General features: G+C 52.2%; 1 protein-coding gene across 3 annotated transcripts; it reads left to right on the top strand.

The window, feature by feature from the left end:
* Nucleotides 1–647: 647 nt before the first annotated feature.
* LOC101827565 (keratin, type I cytoskeletal 17) lies at nt 648–18,596 on the top strand. 3 transcript variants are annotated; one of them, XM_040749688.1, is made up of 9 exons: nt 648–1,317; nt 2,225–2,307; nt 2,690–2,726; nt 16,982–17,101; nt 17,188–17,349; nt 17,430–17,555; nt 17,823–18,043; nt 18,139–18,185; nt 18,353–18,596. In XM_040749688.1, the coding sequence occupies exons 1-9, from the start codon at nt 886–888 to the stop codon at nt 18,445–18,447; spliced, it is 1,323 nt and encodes a 440-aa protein (XP_040605622.1). In that variant the 5' UTR covers nt 648–885; the 3' UTR covers nt 18,448–18,596. The 3 variants fall into 3 exon arrangements, with proteins under 3 accessions (XP_040605622.1, XP_005087428.1, XP_005087427.2); XM_005087371.4 differs by lacking the exons at nt 16,982–17,101; nt 17,188–17,349; nt 17,430–17,555; ... (1 more) ...; nt 18,139–18,185; nt 18,353–18,596 and adding exons at nt 3,449–3,610; nt 4,158–4,283; nt 4,373–4,593; nt 4,679–4,704; nt 5,504–5,754 and having other exon boundaries at nt 714–1,317; nt 2,690–2,846; XM_005087370.4 differs by lacking the exons at nt 648–1,317; nt 2,225–2,307; nt 2,690–2,726 and adding exons at nt 15,550–16,107; nt 16,734–16,816 and having other exon boundaries at nt 16,945–17,101.
* Nucleotides 18,597–18,893: the final 297 nt, after the last annotated feature.

Genomic DNA, 18,893 nt, shown 5'->3' with positions numbered 1-18,893 from the left:
TCTAGGAAGGAAGTAGGGAAAGATCTAGAAGAGAAGTCTGGCCTTCCTAGAGGACCCAGGGATGGGGGCTGATTCAGAAAACCGGCCAGGGGAAGCCTCGTCCCAGGATGTGTTCCTGGGCGTTGGGGTTGCTTAGAGGGTGACTTGGGTTGGGGGTGCTGTAGCTGAGTGAAGGGCAAGAAAGCCAGCCCACTCCCTGAGTGAGCTGGGCCTGTTTGGACACCGCATTCCTTGTTAAGCTCCGGTTTCCTGCCTGGGTTGGCAACTAGAGTGTTGAGGTAGTTTCTGTGTTGTGTGGTGGGCCTGGTGGGTTTAGGCCCAGATTTCAGGTCAGGATGGGTAACCCGTCTTTCTGATTCTCCAGTTCCCAGAGCCATGCTTTTCACATGTATGGGGTGGCATGTTGAGAAGGGAAGACACCTTGTGTGTGTGTGTGTGGGGGTGCCTAACTCCCCACTTCATTTTCCCATCAAGCTGGGGTGGCAGCTGCCTGGGAGGGCTGAGTGGAGGTGACGTCGCCAGCTCCTCTTGTCCGTATTAGGTCATGGGAAAGCGTAGCTGGAGGGCCTGCCTGAATCACAGGTGACAGGCCCGAGACCAGAGAGAGACACACACGCATATGATCATGACACCCAGCGCAGGGTTTGGTGAAATGAGGCAGAGCCCCAGTGGTGGGAGGGGAGGGGGCCCGTAGCCACCTGGGAGCTGGCGGGTGGCCAGTGGTGATGAAAGCCCAGGGGAATGGAAACAGCAGAGGACCTGTTGTAATCGCTACGCCCACTGGCTGCCCTATAAAGGAGGCGGGCGAGCCCCAGCGCAGCACGCACCCTGGCGCCTCTCTTCCTCCCAAGCCCTCCAGCTCCACATCCGCTGCCCGCTGCCACCATGACCACCACCATCCGCCAGTTCACCTCCTCCAGCTCCATCAAGGGCTCCTCTGGCCTGGGTGGCGGCTCATCCCGCACCTCCTGCCGGCTGTCTGGCAGCCTGGGTGCAGGCTCCTGCAGGCTGGGGTCAGCTAGCGGCCTGGCCAGTGCCCTTGGGAGCAACAGTTACTCCAGCTGCTACAGCTTTGGCACTGGCGGTGGCTATGGAGGCAGCTTTGGGGGTGTTGACGGGCTGCTGGCTGGAGGGGAGAAGGCCACCATGCAGAACCTCAATGACCGCCTGGCCTCCTACCTGGACAAGGTGCGCGCCCTGGAGGAGGCCAACACTGAGCTGGAGGTGAAGATCCGAGACTGGTACCAGAAGCAGGCCCCAGGGCCGGCCCGTGACTACAGCTCCTACTACCACACCATTGAGGATCTGAAGAACAAGGTAGGGTTGCTGGCAGGAGGGGCACGAACCACCCACTTCCTGCTCTCATCAAGGCCTGGGGTCCACGGGGGCTGCCATAGGGCAGCTAGGCTCTGATTTGACTTCTAGGAGCTTCTGTGACTCACATCCTCGCTCGTGGGGGCATCACAGGGTTCCTTTGGAGTGTCGGTTTCCTCCTTGGGCAGTCCGAAGGCCTCCTGTCAATGATGTCTAGGCCATGAGGGTATAGGTGGAGGGCTGGCTCTGCAGAGTGAAGTTGGGTTTGTGAGTGTCCCAGTGAGCAGGGGTTTGGATGGTGGGGCTGAGAGTGTGCTCCATAGCAGTCCTAAGGGAGGAAGTGGGAGGGGGTGGGGCACGAGCCTCTCTTGGGAACTCTTTTAGGGGATTTCTCTTTTCTGGCTTCCTTGGCTTTCCTTTGTCCTCCTCCAAGCTGGGGCTGAGGAGCAGAGCCCAGCTTTACCAGGGTGAATGATTTCTGGTGTGGAGTTCCTGCTGGCTAGGGCTCCTCTAAGCCACCTTTTTAGGGACACTCACAGTGATGGCTTCTGGGGTGTAGGAAAATAGGGGTTCCTCATAGCCTCTCCATGCTTTCTGAAGTTCAGGGACCGTTTTTGCCCCGAGGTTAATTCCAGTATTCTCTAGCTCTGTCCCCCTCCCAGCTCGAGGTCTCTTCAGGTCCCAGGCTGGCATACGAGGAGGGTCTGCACGAGCAGGCCAACACTAGGGTCAGCTCTCAAGTTTCAGCTCACTGCCTCCCTCCTGCCCACCTCTGTCAACAAGGGCAGCACTGTGTAGAGAGCAGGAAGAGTAGTGAATCCCAGCCTCCAGTCAGGAAGCCTGGCTCAGAGCATGGGCCTAGGCCCAGCCACCCTAAACTCAATGACCTAATGGTTCACTGTCTCTCCAGATCCTTGTGGCCACTGTGGACAATGCCAGCATCCTGCTGCAGATTGACAATGCCCGTCTGGCAGCTGATGACTTCCGCACCAAGTGAGTCCCAACCAGAGGGTTACAAACTGCAGGCGGGGGGGGGCACGACTCTGGGGTACCTTTCCTCATCCTGACTTCCCAGAAGACAGGGGTGAAAGGTCATGGGAGCTGGGAGCTGACCCCTTAGTTGGGTGAACAAAGACAGCAACTTCTGAAGAGGGTTGGGAGAGGAGGAGGCAGAGGAGTGTCAGGGCACCAGTGGGCATGGGGGTCTTGCCTTGTGGCAGTCCCTGGGCTCAGGGTTGCAACCTGCTTCCATTCCACCCTCAGATTCCCCCTCGTGAGTCCTTCCAGCTATGGCACAGGGAAGGCAAGGTTGACACCAGGACAGGGACCTGTGTGTTAGAGTAGCCTGGGCTGAAGTCTCTGGTTCTCACTGCAGGTTTGAGACGGAGCAGGCCCTGCGCATGAGCGTGGAGGCTGACATCAATGGCCTGCGCCGGGTGCTGGATGAGCTGACCCTGGCCAGAGCAGACCTGGAGATGCAGATCGAGAATCTCAAGGAGGAGCTGGCCTACCTGAAGAAGAACCACGAGGAGGTGAGGGGCAGGGTCAGCAGGTCAGAGAAGACGAGGAGTGGGTGTCAGAGCCCCGGGGCTGAGCTGTGCTTGAGGGCGTGGGAGGGAGGTCTTGTTGGGCTTAGTCATCCTGTAGGGCTGCCCTTTCTGTGGAACACTAGTTCCTGTGGTCCAGAGCTTCCCTGCATCCCTGCATCTTAGGGGCCTTCTGGGCCTCATAGAGGTTCTCTTCCCTGTCCTTGGATCACTCACAAAGACAGTAGAGGAGGGAGAGAAGAGGAGCCGCTCAGATGCTTGTTTTAATTCCAACCTTTAGCATGGCTTTTGGAGATTGGAAGGAAAGTTTTGGGGGGAAAGGCCTAGACTCAAATGTTCCTGGAAAGTCATTTGTTTAATGAGGGAGGCACAGTCTGATGGTGGGTGTAGAGTCCATGCAGAACACGTACACACACACATACACACACACACACACACACACACACACACACACCCATAGGAGAAGAGGCTGGACAGTTCAAAATGTCTTAGAGAGGGGGGTCAGGCCTAGTTGTGGGCTTGGAAGGCTTGGAGTGTAGGACCAACACTGGTCCAGAGGTCTGCATCATCATCCCCTCTTCTTACAGGAGATGAATGCTCTGAGAGGCCAGGTGGGCGGTGAAATCAACGTGGAGATGGACGCAGCTCCGGGTGTGGACCTGAGCCGCATCCTGTCAGAGATGCGTGACCAGTACGAGAAGATGGCTGAGAAGAACCGCAAAGATGCTGAGGACTGGTTCTTCAGCAAGGTGAGAGGTGTTGCAGTCCAGACAGGTCGCAGGGGCCTGAGCCCCGACAGCAGCATGTCATCTTAGGGGTGCCCTACCCTGGTCAAACTGTGTGGACTCTACAGAGTCAGGATCTCTCGTTGCATCAACAGAGCTGGTGTAATCTAGTCAGTCATTTGGGGGATGAGTGGGAGGTGCCTTGTTGAATCAAGGGGGAAGGGTAAAGACCTTGGGAATTTCCACCTTCACTTAAGAAGCCAGGGGCTGGGCTACATGTCCCGGCTGGTTCTTAAACGTCCTGTTCTATCACCTCCTGCTTGCAGAGATTAACCATAATGTTTCAGTGAACATGTTTCAGGGCTTGGGAAGTGGAGAGCTTGGGGGCAAGACCCATACAGGCTCAAGGGAGGTCAGGAAGGTAGTCACAGCTGAGGGGTGGAGTACGAATAGATCCAAGGTGCCTGCCTGGGCTCTGGACTCTGGGCTGAGCATATGGCATGGAAGCACGGAGCATCTGACTTGGAGAAGGGCCCAGGGTCATCCTTTCAGTCCTGTGTCCTGTTTGTAGACCGAGGAGCTGAACCGCGAGGTGGCCACCAACAGCGAGCTGGTGCAGAGCGGCAAGAGCGAGATCTCTGAGCTCCGGCGCACCATGCAGGCCCTGGAGATCGAGCTGCAGTCCCAGCTCAGCATGGTAGGGATGCTGCCGTTATGCACAGGGATGGGTCCAACCCCTGGGAGCAGGCCTGCCAATCTCACTGATGATCACCCGCTCTCCTGTAGAAAGCATCCCTGGAGGGCAGCCTGGCCGAGACAGAGAACCGCTACTGCGTGCAGCTGGCCCAGATCCAGGGTCTGATCGGCGGCGTGGAGGAGCAGCTGGCTCAGCTGCGCTGCGAGATGGAGCAGCAGAATCAGGAGTACAAGATCCTGCTGGACGTGAAGACTCGCCTGGAGCAGGAGATCGCCACTTACCGCCGTCTGCTGGAGGGAGAGGATGCCCAGTGAGTAGAAGCCATGGGGCTAGGGTTTTAGGGATAAGCAGGCGACTCTCAGACTTCATCTAATCTCTCCGATTTTTGTTTTCAGCCTGACTCAGTACAAGCCAAAAGAACGTAAGTATCTTGGTGACTGAAGGCTGGGGTAGTGGGATGTATGGGGCAGGAAAGCCACTAACACATTGCTGAGCCAGGTTCCCTAAGGAGTGTCAGGGACTGACGGCTAATCCTCAGTAGGCATAGGAGGAGTGAACCTGTTAGGGCTCAGAGCTGACGTCAGAGGAAAGATCAAAGGAGAAAGGCTGGTCTGATGAGGGCATGGAGAGAGGACTGGTTACCCTGGAGACGATAGTGTGATGAGTAGACATCATCTGATGGAGAGAACCTTTTTGTTCCTGATACCCTATAGATGGGCTAGAGCGGTTTGTCTCTGGCAACTCTTGCTTGGTGGGAGGTAGAGCTATTGTCCCAGACCTCCAGGTCTCGGTCTCCTGGGGGGCATTATTATAATTCTGGGGTGTCTAGTATAACAGAGATGATGAGCAACTAAATTTTGTCTTGGGCATCTCCACGTGGTGGAGGAGATGGGGGCACAGTCCAAGCCCTGGAGACTACCAAGGGGTGGATGGATATAGGACTTGTTTCATTCAGTCTGCCTAGCTACGCTCTTAAAGGAGAAAGTGAGTCAGAACCAAGCAGCCTGTCCAGGCGACCATGGCTCACATAGGGATCCCAGGAGAGTGTAGGGTGGCAGGGAGGCAACTGAGGGCAGCAGGGGTGTATGCAGTGTGGTGTTGAGAGATGAGCAGAGACATTGCAGTATCTGGGGTAGGATGCTGGCTTCCACGCAGGGCACTGAGGTCTGAGAGTGGCTTTCTTCACCTGCCCACGGCCCGAGTTTCTGTTTCTCTTGTAGCCGTGACCACTCGCCAGGTGCGTACCATTGTGGAAGAGGTCCAGGATGGCAAGGTCATCTCATCCCGGGAACAGGTTCACCAGACCACCCGCTAAGGACTCAGCTCCTTCTGGCCAGCTCCTTGAGACCAGCCAGAGAGGGGCAGCTTCCCTCTCTGCTTGGTAGCCCGTCACCTTCTCCAGCATCAGACTCCTGCTTTAGCCTCTTCTTGGCATTCCCCTGCTTGATACCATTAAAGCTTGTTGACCTGATGTGAACTGTGTCCTTTGTTCTGAACACTGAAATGACCATGGTGACACTGGGTGGACTGTGTGTGTGTGTGTGTGTGTGTGTGTGTGTGTGGTACAGGGGAAGCAGTCTGTGGATATCCATCAACATTCTTGTAGGTAAAGGTCACAGGTCAGCTTAGACTAGGCAAAGAGAGCTTAGCCTGCTTTGCACCCCCTGAAGTCATCTCCCCCTGATGGGATGGATGGTTCCGGCCAAGCCAGCCTTGGAGTAGAGTCAGCGTGTCACAGGTGACCTTACGTAGCTTTTTTTTTGTCCCGTGTGCAGTCTCATGACCTCGGGCAGTCACACAGTCCCTTCCTTCCAAGGAGTCTCATTTCTCACCCATAAATGGACCGGAAGATCTCAGGTGCAGGAACCTGATTCCCCAGGGATGACTCATCCAATCCCTGGCTCCTCGCTGAGAGAGGAGGTGGGCCAGGATGTGGAGAGGCATACCTACCCATGTGGGCAGGGTAGGTGGGTTGAGGGCTCAGGTTCCTATGGGAGTCTCATGAACCCACAAGAGGGGCTTTTATGTTCTTACTATGGGGATGAGTGGGAGGCCCCTGCTTCCTGGAAAAGGCAGGTTCCTAGCCAGGACGGGAGGAAAGAATGGGCTCTTTCTTTTAATGTCTCCTCACGTGAGCTGTCAGCTAAGAACAGGGGTGAGCTAGGGCCCAGCATAGGACCACGGCAGGGAGCATTGACCCTCTCCCTGGTGGTGGGTACCCTTGATTCCTTACCTGGAGTGGAGGTGAGGGACGGGAACTGAATCCTGGGGAAACAGAGGAGGGGCAGTTCCTGCCACATCTGTACCTAGGACTCCCAGAGTGCCACACCAGATTAATTCTGGTGGCAGCTGTGAGCAGCAGAGTAAGGGACACCTTTGGCACCTAGACGTCTTCTTCTGAGTAAAATCTGGAAGCCACTGAGCAAGACAGCTGCTTTCCTGGTTTTCTTCAAGGACTGGGGATGGCAGAAGAAGTTAATAAAAGGGATTCCCTGTCTAAATTCATGTAGGGTCTTGGGGGCAGGGAATCTTGAATTAGCACCCAGAGATACCTTTTCTCTCTCCCAGTGCCAGTGGTGAGGGTGGAACCTATGGGCAAGGGGTCAGAGTCCCAGAGGCCTGATGTGGTGGGAGCTTGAGGTCAGGGAAGGCTGGCATTGAGCAGCTGGGGATAGTGGCAAGAGCTGATGGACTTTGGATGGGTCACAGGCCCCTCATAGACCCCGGAGGGCCCAGTATGATGTGAGAGGCGACGCGTGGCGTGAGGATGTGGGGTGATGAGAGAGGTTATGCTGATGTGGGAATGCGAGTTTCCTCTTTGGGCTGCGGCAGCATCTGGGAGACTCGATGCTGCCCAGGCTCTATGCCATCAAGCTGGTGCTCTCAGCCGCCCGCCAGCAGGTACAGCTTGGAGGGGGGCAGGAGAGAGGCGTGTTCCCCCAGCTCCTGCTGGACATCTGGCCATAACCAGAAGAACCAGCCTGGGCCAGGATGGCTCACTCTGGAGGAGTGAGCTCATTTGTCTGAACCACAGTTCCAGGAAGCAAGGAGACTCTGGGGAGAGGTGCCCCATTGCGTGGATAGGGCCACTGAGGCTCTGACAAGCCGTGACTCAGCTAATTTCTTGGAGCCTGACTTATCAGGAAAGGACAAGGGGAGGACATGGTTCTGTTCTTCCCTCAGCTGTGAAACAGGAAGGGCTTTCACCATCTGGAGACTGGGGATTCCCTCTCACTGGAATGAGGAGGAGTCAGTGTGGGGAGGACTGTAGACAATCCTGGACTGTGGTCCTCCCCTGAGTGGGCAGATGGTGTGTTCTGTGGGGGACCCCCATGGAACAGCTGTGCCTACAGCGTGAGGTCACATGACCACACTGAGTGGCTCGCTTGGGGACTATGTAAAGAACTTTAGTGGCCCTGTCCCAGGGCACCTCAGACAGTTTGAGGTTACTGGGGATGAGTGCCAGAGCCTGGGTTGGGTACGGAGTGGTGAGCCTCCACGGAGGGTTCACTGTTTGTCCATACCCAGTCTGCCTACACCTCCAGATCCCACCATTCTAGTAGAAGCTATAGGCACATGACTGCTTCCGGCCCCCCTTTCCTGTGGTAGACACAGTCCCATGTCCCAGTAGCCAGGTCTAGCCTCTACTCCCACCACACTAACTCATGCTAGGTTTCTGCAGAGAGATAGATGTGGTGTTCACAGAGCAGTATGTGCCTAGTTCTGCACTTGGTCTAGGGGAAGAAGGGACACTGTCTGGCCTGTGGGGACTCAGGAGACTTCAGAGGTGCTCTTTCTAGTGGACTGCTGAACAGGGTACAGGGGTGGGGCCCTGACAATAAACTCGACCCTCATGCAGTGTGGGTCTCACGAGGAGTTGAGGGGAACAGAACCAGGGTGGCTCTGCCCTAGACCACATCCCGGATAGATAGAGCCCTAGGCTCCCTGGAGAGCTCCTTGCTTGTGACTGATGTGAGGGTCTTTAGCAGGCTTGCTCACAACAGCGGATATCAGCTGTGGAGGAGGGAGAGGAGTATAGAAAGGGCATGGCCCGTGTAAATTCCTTCCGACCCAGGACTAGTCACAGAACCAGGGTCTGGAGAAAGGGCATGGCCCGTGTAAATTCCTTCCGACCCAGGACTAGTCACAGAACCAGGGTCTGGAGAAAGGGCATGGCCCGTGTAAATTCCTTCCGACCCAGGACTAGTCACAGAACCAGGGTCTGGAGAAAGGGCATGGCCCATGTAAATTCCTTCCGACCCAGGACTAGTCACAGAACCAGGGTCTGGAGTGGACATTTGTCCATCCCTGAGGACCTTGCTGTCTCCTTTCATGATTGTGTAGCACCAAGACCTAAACACACAGTGCTAAACCCATCTTGACCAAATTTTCTCACCAGCCAGTACATTTGGAGGGCTTCTCTTTCCTGTGTTTTGAGTCAGTGCCTGGCACACAGTGGGTGTTTTATAGACCTATTGAATAACTGCCACAGTGCTTAGCAGTCTACTTGTTTGATTTCATCTCCACTCTGACAAGCGTGTGAGACAGCGGTGTGATTCCGTATCCCAGAGAGGAAAACTGAGGCTTCCAGAGATTGCCCCGACTCCAGGCTGCTCTCTTGTGGCTCACCACATTTCCACCAGGGGCTGGGGGCTCTGCAACTGCCCCTCTGTCTTATCAGGCACACAGCTCCCAGGACTGCCTCCTCCTTCTCCAGCCTGGGAATCCCTTGGGGAGCTTGTAAAAGAGCCCCAAGACCAGGCTTGTCCTGGGCAATGCTGAAGTAGGGGTTGGGGCAGGCAAGGAGTCTGTGTAGACAGTCTGATGATCTGTCGGGTTTGGGAACTGCTGTGAGATGAGGTGTGGCATTGGACAAAGATGTTCCCTGGCCAATTCAAGTGTGACATGACTTCATACCTGAGAAGGGGTGGGGTGAAGGGCAGGGATGGGGGAGGAGTTCATTGCCTGGAGGGATGCCAGCTTGACCAGACTCAGTGCATGTCACCCGTAGTTTAATAGTTCTGGTTCTGACAACTTTGGGATTAATGTGCATCAGTAGCCCAGAGGCAGTGTCCCCCACTCCTCTCCTATCTCTGACCACCTGAGACCCAGTCACAACTTGGCCCTGCCAAGACCCTCCAGAGGGTCAGGAACAACAGGGCAGCCTCTTCCTTTATAGTTGAGTCCCAAGGGGGGAGTCACACTTCTCCAGAAGTCTCCTGCAGTATATATGGTCTGGGAGTCAAGCACCACAGGACTTTATACCAGAAGAATGCTGTGTTCCTGACTCTGTGAGATATCTATCTGTCTGTCTGTCTATCTTATCTATCTATCTATCTATCTATCTATCTATCTATCTATCTATCTATCTACCTACCTACCTACCTACCTACCTACCTACCTACCTACCTATCTATCTATCTATCTATCTATCTATCTATCTATCTATCTATCTATCTATCGAGTTGGTATGGACCTTAGATTGGCAGCCGGCCCTGGGTTTGAGTCTGTCTCCTTTCATACTGCTAAACCTTGGGGAAATATTTCACCTTCTGCAGTTGGGGCTTGGTGTCCTTTGGTGACCATGATGCCCAGATCCAATCTTAAGGGAGATGGGTCTGTGGTTGAACAAGAATTCCATGTCCCTCCAGACATCAACAGACTGGTACCCACAAGATTCTGAGATCCTTTTGCAAATTTTTGGGTTGGGTGAGTAGTACTGGGTTCCCCCTTCTAGGTCTGCTCCTCCAAACACGTGTTTTAGCTTTGCTCTTACTAGGCAGGAAGCTTGCTCCAGAAGGGTCCAACTAAACAGGCTTCCCAAAGAGAGAACAGAAGGAGCATGGTGGGTCAGCTCAAGGCCCTGAAACAGGGTGTAAAGATAATGACAGTGGTTGACTCCAGATGAGCTAGCTCAGGCTCCCCCAAACAGATATAAGAGATAATGGGCGATGATGGGAGATGTAATTCTGTAAATCTGTCTCTTATTGGTTGTTGAATAAAGCACTGTTGGCCAATAGGGAAGCACATATAGTTGTCATGAGTGGGATTGAATTTCCATGTAGAATGACAAAAGCTTAAAAGGAATTTTAGAAACAAACAAACAAACAAACAAACAAGCAAAAAAAAAAACAGAGAGAAGCACAGCTTCTTGGTAGCAGCATTTTTCTCAGGTGGACTCTGTTTTGTTAGAGACAAGCAGAGACTCACATGGCTCGCTTAAGGGAGTCTTCCTGACTCAGCACAAGCAAAGCAAAACAAAACAAAACAACCATCAAGGTTCTTTTATGAGGCTCTGATAACAATTGAATGGTGTGCACGAGCATCTGGCAGTGGCAGTGACCACATCTCCAAGCCAGCACCATGCTGCTGGATGTCAGCATAGACTGAGGCAGTGAGCTGGAGTCAAACTTACGCCTGCCATCTTGGAAAAACCGCAGTTTAAACAGCCATGGTTTTTTAGCAGATAATACATGTGGCCAGAAAAACATAAAGATTTACAGTAAAGTCAGATTCAGATGAAGAAAAACCTCTAAAGGTTTATAGTGTGTTTAAAAATATACGTAGGATTGGGAGAGATAAAGAAACAGTATAGTGATAAATAAATAGAGAAGCTGGCTGTGGTGGCGCAGCCAGAGGCAGAGGCAGACAAATTAAAGTGCTGGGATTAAAGGCATGCACCACCAACACCTGACTGGTTTGTGTTTTTTATTACCTCTATTTAAAATTTTAAGTCTTGCTTCACCTATTTGATGTTTTGTTGTTGTTGGTATTCTGGGTAGTAACCTGGGTTTCTTCTCCTTCCTATAGTCCTATTATTCTTAAATTTGTTCTTTTCAGAACCGGGTGGGGGTAGTGCTCGCCTTTGGTCCAAGCATGTGGGAGGCAGAGGCAGGTGGATCTCTGTGAGTTCGAGGACAGCCTGTTATACAGAGTAAGATCCAAGACTGGCTGGACTACACATGGAAACCCTGTCTCAGAGAAATAAATAAATAAATAAAAGTAAAAGAAATAGAGTAATAATAATAGATAAATAAATAAGCCATGTAAAGATGGAAAATACACAGAGAGTCTGGATACTGTATGCTATTCTGTTTTTCAGTTTTTTGATTAATAAAGAAGGAAAAACTGCTAAAGTATACTTGATTATAAATGCTGCTGAATTAATCCAACTTATATATTTCAAAAATGCTTTGACTTCTAACTTTAAGTATAAGGACCAGTTACTTGAGAAAAGAGTTTTTGTTTATGTTTCCACAGAAAATGGAAAGCTGTGGAATCCTTCCAGGCTTCAGTGGTTTGATGAACCAAGACCCCCCGGAAGCAGTGGGCCAGGTGTTCCAACAATTAAGACAGCTAATGCAGCCTTACAGACCACAAAAATAAGGACTTACACAGGTTTCTGAATTTTGTCATGATCCCCATGGTATGAACAGCACCTCCATCCAGCAGGAAGCAGTTTGGAATGAGCAATGTCCAAATTCCCATATTGTTTATAAATCTTTGTTTCAATTTGAATGGGGTTGCTTATAATTGGTTAATGATAACAACCAATCTCTTTTTATTAGTAAGAGGGGTATTATGGTATGGAAATGAATACTTGGTATTGGTATGGTTTTTCACTTATTGATGCAAATTCAAGATCAATTTTGTGAGATGTATATTTCTCCTCTTGATTAAGTATTGTGTTTATGCTGATATTTTAAAACATAATGCATAATTAAGTACAGATTATAGATAGTTACCTATAATAGTCAGAACTTATAGTTAGGAAAGTTAGGTTTTCTCCATATACAGAGATATATTTGAGATAGATAGATAGTCTTCAAACCTTTCAAAGACCTTCAGAAAATGGCATTTAAAATGGTTTAGGGTTTTTCTTGACAATGAGAAATGTCTGCTCCTGGTAGCACCAATTATGTTTGAGAGGAAGATGGGCATCGAAGAAACTCGTTATGGAGTTTGCTTTCAACATGACAAGATTAGCCATTTGGGCAAGAAACTGCTCTTGCCTGGACTGCTTGATTCTTGCTGTATAAACTGGACATGTAGGACCCACAGGAAAGTGACTACTGAACTCAAAAAGTCCTTTAGGGTTCCTGCTTCATGGAAGAGTCTACGAGACTTTCTGCAGGACACAGAAAAATGGATGACAGACTGCCAATGCAGATGGACAGTTGGAAATTTCCTGCTTTGCTGAGAAGTCTTCCAGACACACTGTGGCCTATGGACTGAAGATGGATGCCCCACATTACAGAGGAACTTCAGGTGACTGTCCAGGCAGCAAGATGTCTCTGTCAATCCTAGTGTTTATATAATTATCCTTCTGTGGTCTTTGATGGAGTTGAAGGCAGATAGTTATAATCATAGTTTTTCTTAGTTATGATAAAAGATAAGCTATATATAAGACTTTAGGTTCACAAAGATAGGGTAGATGATACTTTCTTTAAATCTTACTAAATGTTAATGGACAAAATATTGTAACTATGTTCTTACTTGATAACTGTTCTTTATATATAATTTGACTGTTAAAGTTAAAAGCTTTCTTTTTATTTAGACAGAAAAGAGGAGATGATGGGAGATGTAATTCTGTAAATCTGTCTCTTATTGGTTGTTGAATAAAGCACTGTTGGCCAATAGGGAAGCAAGATAGGTGGGACTAGGAGTCAAAGAGGATTCTGGGAAAGAGAGGCAGAGTCAGACATCATGTAGCCATCAGAGGTGTAAAAGGTCTGGACTCTTTCTCTGGTAAGAGAAATAATTAGATTAACAATACTTAAGTCAGAGATAGCCAATAAGAAGCCAAGCAAACGGCCAACGGCTTCATAATTAATATAGCGTCTTGTGTATTATTTGGGGACTGCAACTGTGGCAGGGCCCAGGCGGATGGCGGGGAAGGCTACACTCTCCAGGGTGATAGTGAGCCCTGCCAGTTAGATTATATTAAAGCAACTTCAAGGGTTGGTTTCCAGGAGAGCATGAGCTGAGGTCTGTTGCTCTTTACCCTAATAAACTTTTCACTGTAGGAGTGCTTATGCCCTAAAGCTTATTTTTGCATATTATACATAGACAAAATTCAGGACAAAGTGGGCTTCTAAGAAAAGCACACCCCTTTTCTCATATTTTTGGTTGTGAGCCTAGCCTTTAACTGCTGAGCCATCTCTCCAGCCCAGCACACCCTTTTTCTATAAGTGTTTACCCTGGTAGAGGCACATGGCTGGTGACGGTGCAGAGGAGAAAATATAAGCCCCATGCCGGCCAGTGTGGAGGCCGTTGCTGCTCAGCTCAGCCCCGTGTTGTCTAAAGTGTATGTTCTTTCTTCCTCGCTTGCTCTGATTAAGTTCTTTGCTGCTTGATCTACTAATGCCCAATTTGAGTTCTTCTCTTTCCAAAGCCCAACACTGGAGACTGCTGCTGGGGTCCAGACCAGGGAAGATGGGAGACCTTTGCAGAGTATTTCAGCCTCTGGTTGAGTGGCCAACATCCAACAGTGAGTTGTGGTAGTAAAAAACAAAATTTCCTGCCCTTGCAAAGCTCAGCCTCAGGCAAGACTCTTTGGATTCCTGTCACTTCAAGAGAAATGGCAGGGCAAAGACAGGGTCCAGTGCTATGGGTGTTACCTCATGGCATCCAAAAGACCGTGTTTGGGTCCAGACTCTGTCCTTCTTCTCAGGCCAAGACTGTGTCCACCATGGCAAGACCTCCTACTAAACACTATGGGGAAGTAGGTGAGCACTGGACCCACTTGCCCCTGCCTGCAAGGCTCATGGGAGCCTTAGAGTTCTGTCTTTGTGGCTTCAAACCTAGTAGTGGCAATGGTTGGCTCCCACCTCTTTCTTCCTCCTCCGTAGTCGTTCTCACCCACAAGGTTAATTCAGAGAGCAATAAAAAGACATGAATTGAGAGGTGTCGAGGGAGGCTCAGGACAATGGAGAGTCTTCAGGGGCTGATGTTCTGAGGCCCCCCTACCCCCAAGCTCCTGTGTTCTCAAGCCTTCATCTGTAGATTGGTGGTGGGAATGACGCCCTCCTCGGGCCTATGTAGCAAGTGTGACAGTATTCCTGAGCACTACAAGGAACAAGACAGCCCTGTGCACACTGGGTGAACAAAGCCACCAAGCCCAGCCTGGAACCATGGCCACCAGAAAACTGCAGATCAGCTCCTGGGCAAGATGGTTTCCATATGGGGACTCTGAGGCCCATGGCGGGTGGAGTGGAGTTGGGGTGGGGACAGACAAACAGTATTAGGAGCAGGATGGAGTTTCCCCCTACTGCAGTCCACTACGGACGACAGAGGCAGGCCCCAGCAGGTGAGGGCAGGGGGTGGCATGGAGGAGCCGTGTGCTGGGAGTGAATTCTGTCTAGGTGCAGAGTCTCATGTTGGGGGCCAGGATATGGAGGCGGATGTGAGAGGCAGCAAGGCTACACTAGAAGGTTGAAGAGGCTGCCATTGGGGTAGGGTCCTCCAGGCATGTTTTGTGTGTGTGTGTGTGTGTGTGTGTGTGTGTGTGTATGTGTGTGTGACTGTTATGTATTCTGCAGGCCCAGAGGGATGACAAAATCCTCCTGTACTGGGCAGTGAGTGAGGCAGGTTAGGTGTGTGGCTTTATAGGGTATGGTTGTCATGGTGTATGTCACTGTGGACATCCTGGTGTCTCAAAGGCAGCCTCCAAATCCAAATTAGATCCCACAGGAGAGGGAATCCTTTGATTTTTAGAACTTGAAAGGACTTCAGCTGCTTGGCCCAGACTTGTCGCCGTGGAGGGGAAGCAGGCACAGAGAGGGGAGGTGAAGGGTTTGGGCACAGCATGTGGGAACCCCACGATGGCATCCCAAGACAGCCTGGGAGGGCACCTCTGGGCTTCCACCACCTAAGGTTCTCACTGTGGGCAGGGAGGCTTGAGCGGTTGACTCACTGCCCGAGGACGCGGCTGCCACAGAGCTGCCTGCATCAAGGCCTTACTGTTGCTGTCCCCTCAGGCTTCAGGAACAGAAGCCGACTCCTGGCCACACAGCCTGAGTCAGTACTAACTCTGATTTGTGTGTTTTTCTCTCGGCCCCACACCCCCAGAACTGGGTGGGAACTCTGAGCCAGCGCATGGAGAGGAGAGTCCACCCTGGGTTGAATAATCCAGAGTGGGGAGTTGGACGGGACTGAGTGACGAAATCCAGAGGGGAACCTGGAGTCAGCAGTCAGAGGGCCCCGCCTTCCCCAGGTGCATATAAAGGAACCTGGTGTCTGAGGCATCCACATCCATCCTGAGCAGCGCTCTCTTCCCTCTGCTCACTGACTAGCTCACGCTCTCGGTTCTCTCCACACCATGACCACCTGCAGCCGCCAGTTCACCTCCTCCAGCTCCATGAAGGGCTCCTGTGGCATTGGTGGCGGCTCTAGCCGCATCTCCTCTGTCCTGGCTGGAGGATCCTGCCGGGCTCCCAGCACCTATGGGGGCCTGTCAGTCAGCTCCTCTCGCTTCTCCTCTGGGGGAGCCTGTGGGATTGGGAGCAGCTACGGAGGGGGCTTCAGCAGCAACAGTTTTGGTGGAGGATATGGTGCTGGCCTTGGTGGTGGCTTTGGTGGTGGTTTTGGTGGTGGCTTTGGTGGTGGCTTTGGTGGTGGAGATGGACTCCTGGTGGGCAGTGAGAAAGTCACCATGCAGAACCTCAATGACCGTCTGGCCAGCTACCTGGACAAGGTGCGCGCTCTGGAGGAGGCCAACACTGACCTGGAGGTGAAGATCCGAGACTGGTACCAGAGGCAGCGGCCCAGTGAGATCAAAGACTACAGCCCCTACTTCAAGACCATCGAGGACCTGAAGAGCAAGGTGGGTGGCTCTGGTAGCTGAGGTGAGGGACCAGAGCTGCAGTGGCCTTTAGGAAGCCACTTCTAGAGAGTCTGATACACAGGGAAGAAGACTGAAGCCATTTGGAGGCTAACATTCAGAGTTAGCCAGAAGAGTGGCGGAGGGTCCCTTCTGAACACCCCTGCCTTAGCTGGAACAGGGACCTCGACTCTTTTTTTTTTTTTTTTTGGTTTTTGACGAGACAGGGGTTCTCTGTATTGTTTCGGAGGCTATTGGTCCAGCCCGGCCTCGAACTCACAAAGATCAGCCTGCCTCTGCCTCCCAAGTGCTGGGATTAAAGGCGTGCGCCACCACCGCCCGGCCGGGACCCCGACTCTTAAATGCTCTTGAGGCTACTTCGTGTGGAAGCTCAGCTCCTTATCTCTGGGCCTAGGATAGGGGTGGTAGCAGATATAAGTGTGCCCTGTGTGCACATCCTGAGGTGGGTGAAGGAGTAGCCAGTTGTCTGAGGAAGCTGTAGGAGCTGACCTGCCAGCCATGTGATCACCGGATTTGGAGAGACTCCTTTGCCACCTCTAACCTTCTCCCTTGAGCAGAGGGTCCCTGGCTGGCTGGTCAGACCACCTACCTTGTCATTACCACTCTAGATCATCGCGGCCACTCTGGAGAATGCACAGCCCATTTTGCAGATCGACAATGCCAGGCTGGCAGCTGATGACTTCAGGACCAAGTGAGCAGCCATCACACTGGGAAGAGGGCAGAGGGCAGGGGGCAGAGGGCAGAGGACAGAGGGCACAGGGTAGGAACAAAAGAGTAGGTAGGGCTGTCCATCTGCAGCTCTGATCTCTCTCCTCCCAGGTATGAGCATGAGCTGGCCCTTCGCCAGACCGTGGAGGCCGACATCAATGGCCTGCGCCGCGTGCTGGATGAGCTGACCCTGGCCAGAGCCGACCTGGAGATGCAGATCGAGAGTCTCAAGGAGGAGCTGGCCTACCTGAAGAAGAACCATGAGGAGGTGAGGCTGCTGCTGGGTTTGGGGGTGAAAGACTGGTTTGGTAAAGTTCCCAGGAGAGATGACCACCCCCTTGTGACCTTTCCTAGGAGATGCTTGCCCTGAGGGGTCAGACTGGTGGGGATGTCAGCGTGGAGATGGATGCAGCCCCGGGTGTGGACCTGAGCCGCATCCTGAATGAGATGCGAGACCAGTATGAGCAGATGGCCGAGAAGAACCGCAGGGATGCTGAGGCCTGGTTCTTGAGCAAGGTGGGACTTACTTACAGCCCTGGACTCCTGGGCTGGGGGGCTTTGGAGAGGCTCACACCTCGTCCCCTCTCCTGTCTCAGACTGAGGAGCTGAACAAAGAAGTGGCCTCCAACAGCGAGCTGATACAGAGTGGCCGCAGTGAGGTGTCCGAGCTCCGCAGAGTGTTCCAGGGCCTGGAGATCGAACTACAGTCCCAGCTCAGCATGGTATGAAGGATCCTGCCCCAGTGAGGCCCCCTAGTCATCATCCCTCAAGAGGGTCACCTTCCAGTTCCACTTTTCATTTCATGGGAATGAGACTAGAAGTAGTGTCATGGTACCCATTATAGCGATGGAGAAATTGAAGCCAGAATGTTGGGAAAACATTTCTCCAATTACCCCCAGCTCCATGTGTCTATCAAAAATGTGCCCAGACAGAATGCAGAGACATAGTGATCATCACCACCAACCTTTCCCCCTTTCCTTCACTCACAGAAAGCGTCCTTGGAGAACAGCCTGGAGGAGACCAAGGGCAGGTACTGCATGCAGCTGGCCCAGATCCAGGGGCTGATCGGCGGCGTGGAGGAGCAGCTGGCTCAGCTGCGCTGCGAGATGGAGCAGCAGAGCCAGGAGTACAAGATCCTGCTGGACGTGAAGACTCGCCTGGAGCAGGAGATCGCCACTTACCGCCGTCTGCTGGACGGCGAGGATGCCCAGTGAGTTGACTCTTAGTCCCTGTTGGCAGTGCCTCTGCCCCTGCTACTCCCAGCACATCTAACGCTCCCATTTCTCCCCGTTTACTTCATCCCAGAATCTCCTCGCAACACTCATCGGGCCAGTCCTATTCTTCCAGAGAAGGTAAGGCTCCTGGGGTCCACAGACTGATTCTGCGATATAAGGGCCAAACCCCTTCTCCCAGAGTGGCAGTTTGCTTAGTTCCCAGAGCCCTGGTCCTCCTTCCCCTGAGTGGCAGTTTGCTTAGTTCCCAGAGCCCACCTCACTCTTCTTTTTTTTTTTTTTTGCAGTCTTCTCCTCGTCCTCTCGCCAGCCCCGGTCCATCCTTAAGGAGCAAAGCTCATCCAGCTTCAGCCAGAGCCAAAGCCAGAGTTCCAGGAACTGATCTGCCTCACTCAGAGCCTCCTGACCCATGCCAGCCTCATATCCTGGAGGCCTGAGCCAGGACCCTGTTTTCTTAGCGTTGTCCCCAGCTGTCTCCCCTCCCCTCTGCTGGTGATGGGCTAATAAAGCTGACTTTCTGGTTGATGCAAACTTTGTGTGATCTCCATGTTTAAGCTGATGGGAGAGGAGTCGAAGGGACCTCCCAGGACCTTCTCTGGGGTCCCCATACTTACAGAGATGCAGAGAACTGATGGTGCTTCAGAAGATCTTGCAGGAGGCTTCCAGAAGTTCTCCATGCCATCAGGGAGTGGATGGGAGGGGGTGGGAAGAGATCCTGGAGTGTGGATGGCCACTGTGTGAGGCCTTCTACAGAGGATCTTTAACTGTCCTCTTCTAGGGCCCTGCATGGCAGGTGTAGTTAGGGACATTTTGGGGTTAAAACTCCTG

Source organism: Mesocricetus auratus, unplaced genomic scaffold (assembly GCF_017639785.1).
Source record: "Mesocricetus auratus isolate SY011 unplaced genomic scaffold, BCM_Maur_2.0 Super-Scaffold_100007, whole genome shotgun sequence".
Lineage (NCBI taxonomy): Eukaryota > Metazoa > Chordata > Mammalia > Rodentia > Cricetidae > Mesocricetus > Mesocricetus auratus.
The sequence above is the reverse complement of the archived record's forward strand: the minus strand, read 5'-3'. Positions and strand labels throughout refer to the sequence as shown.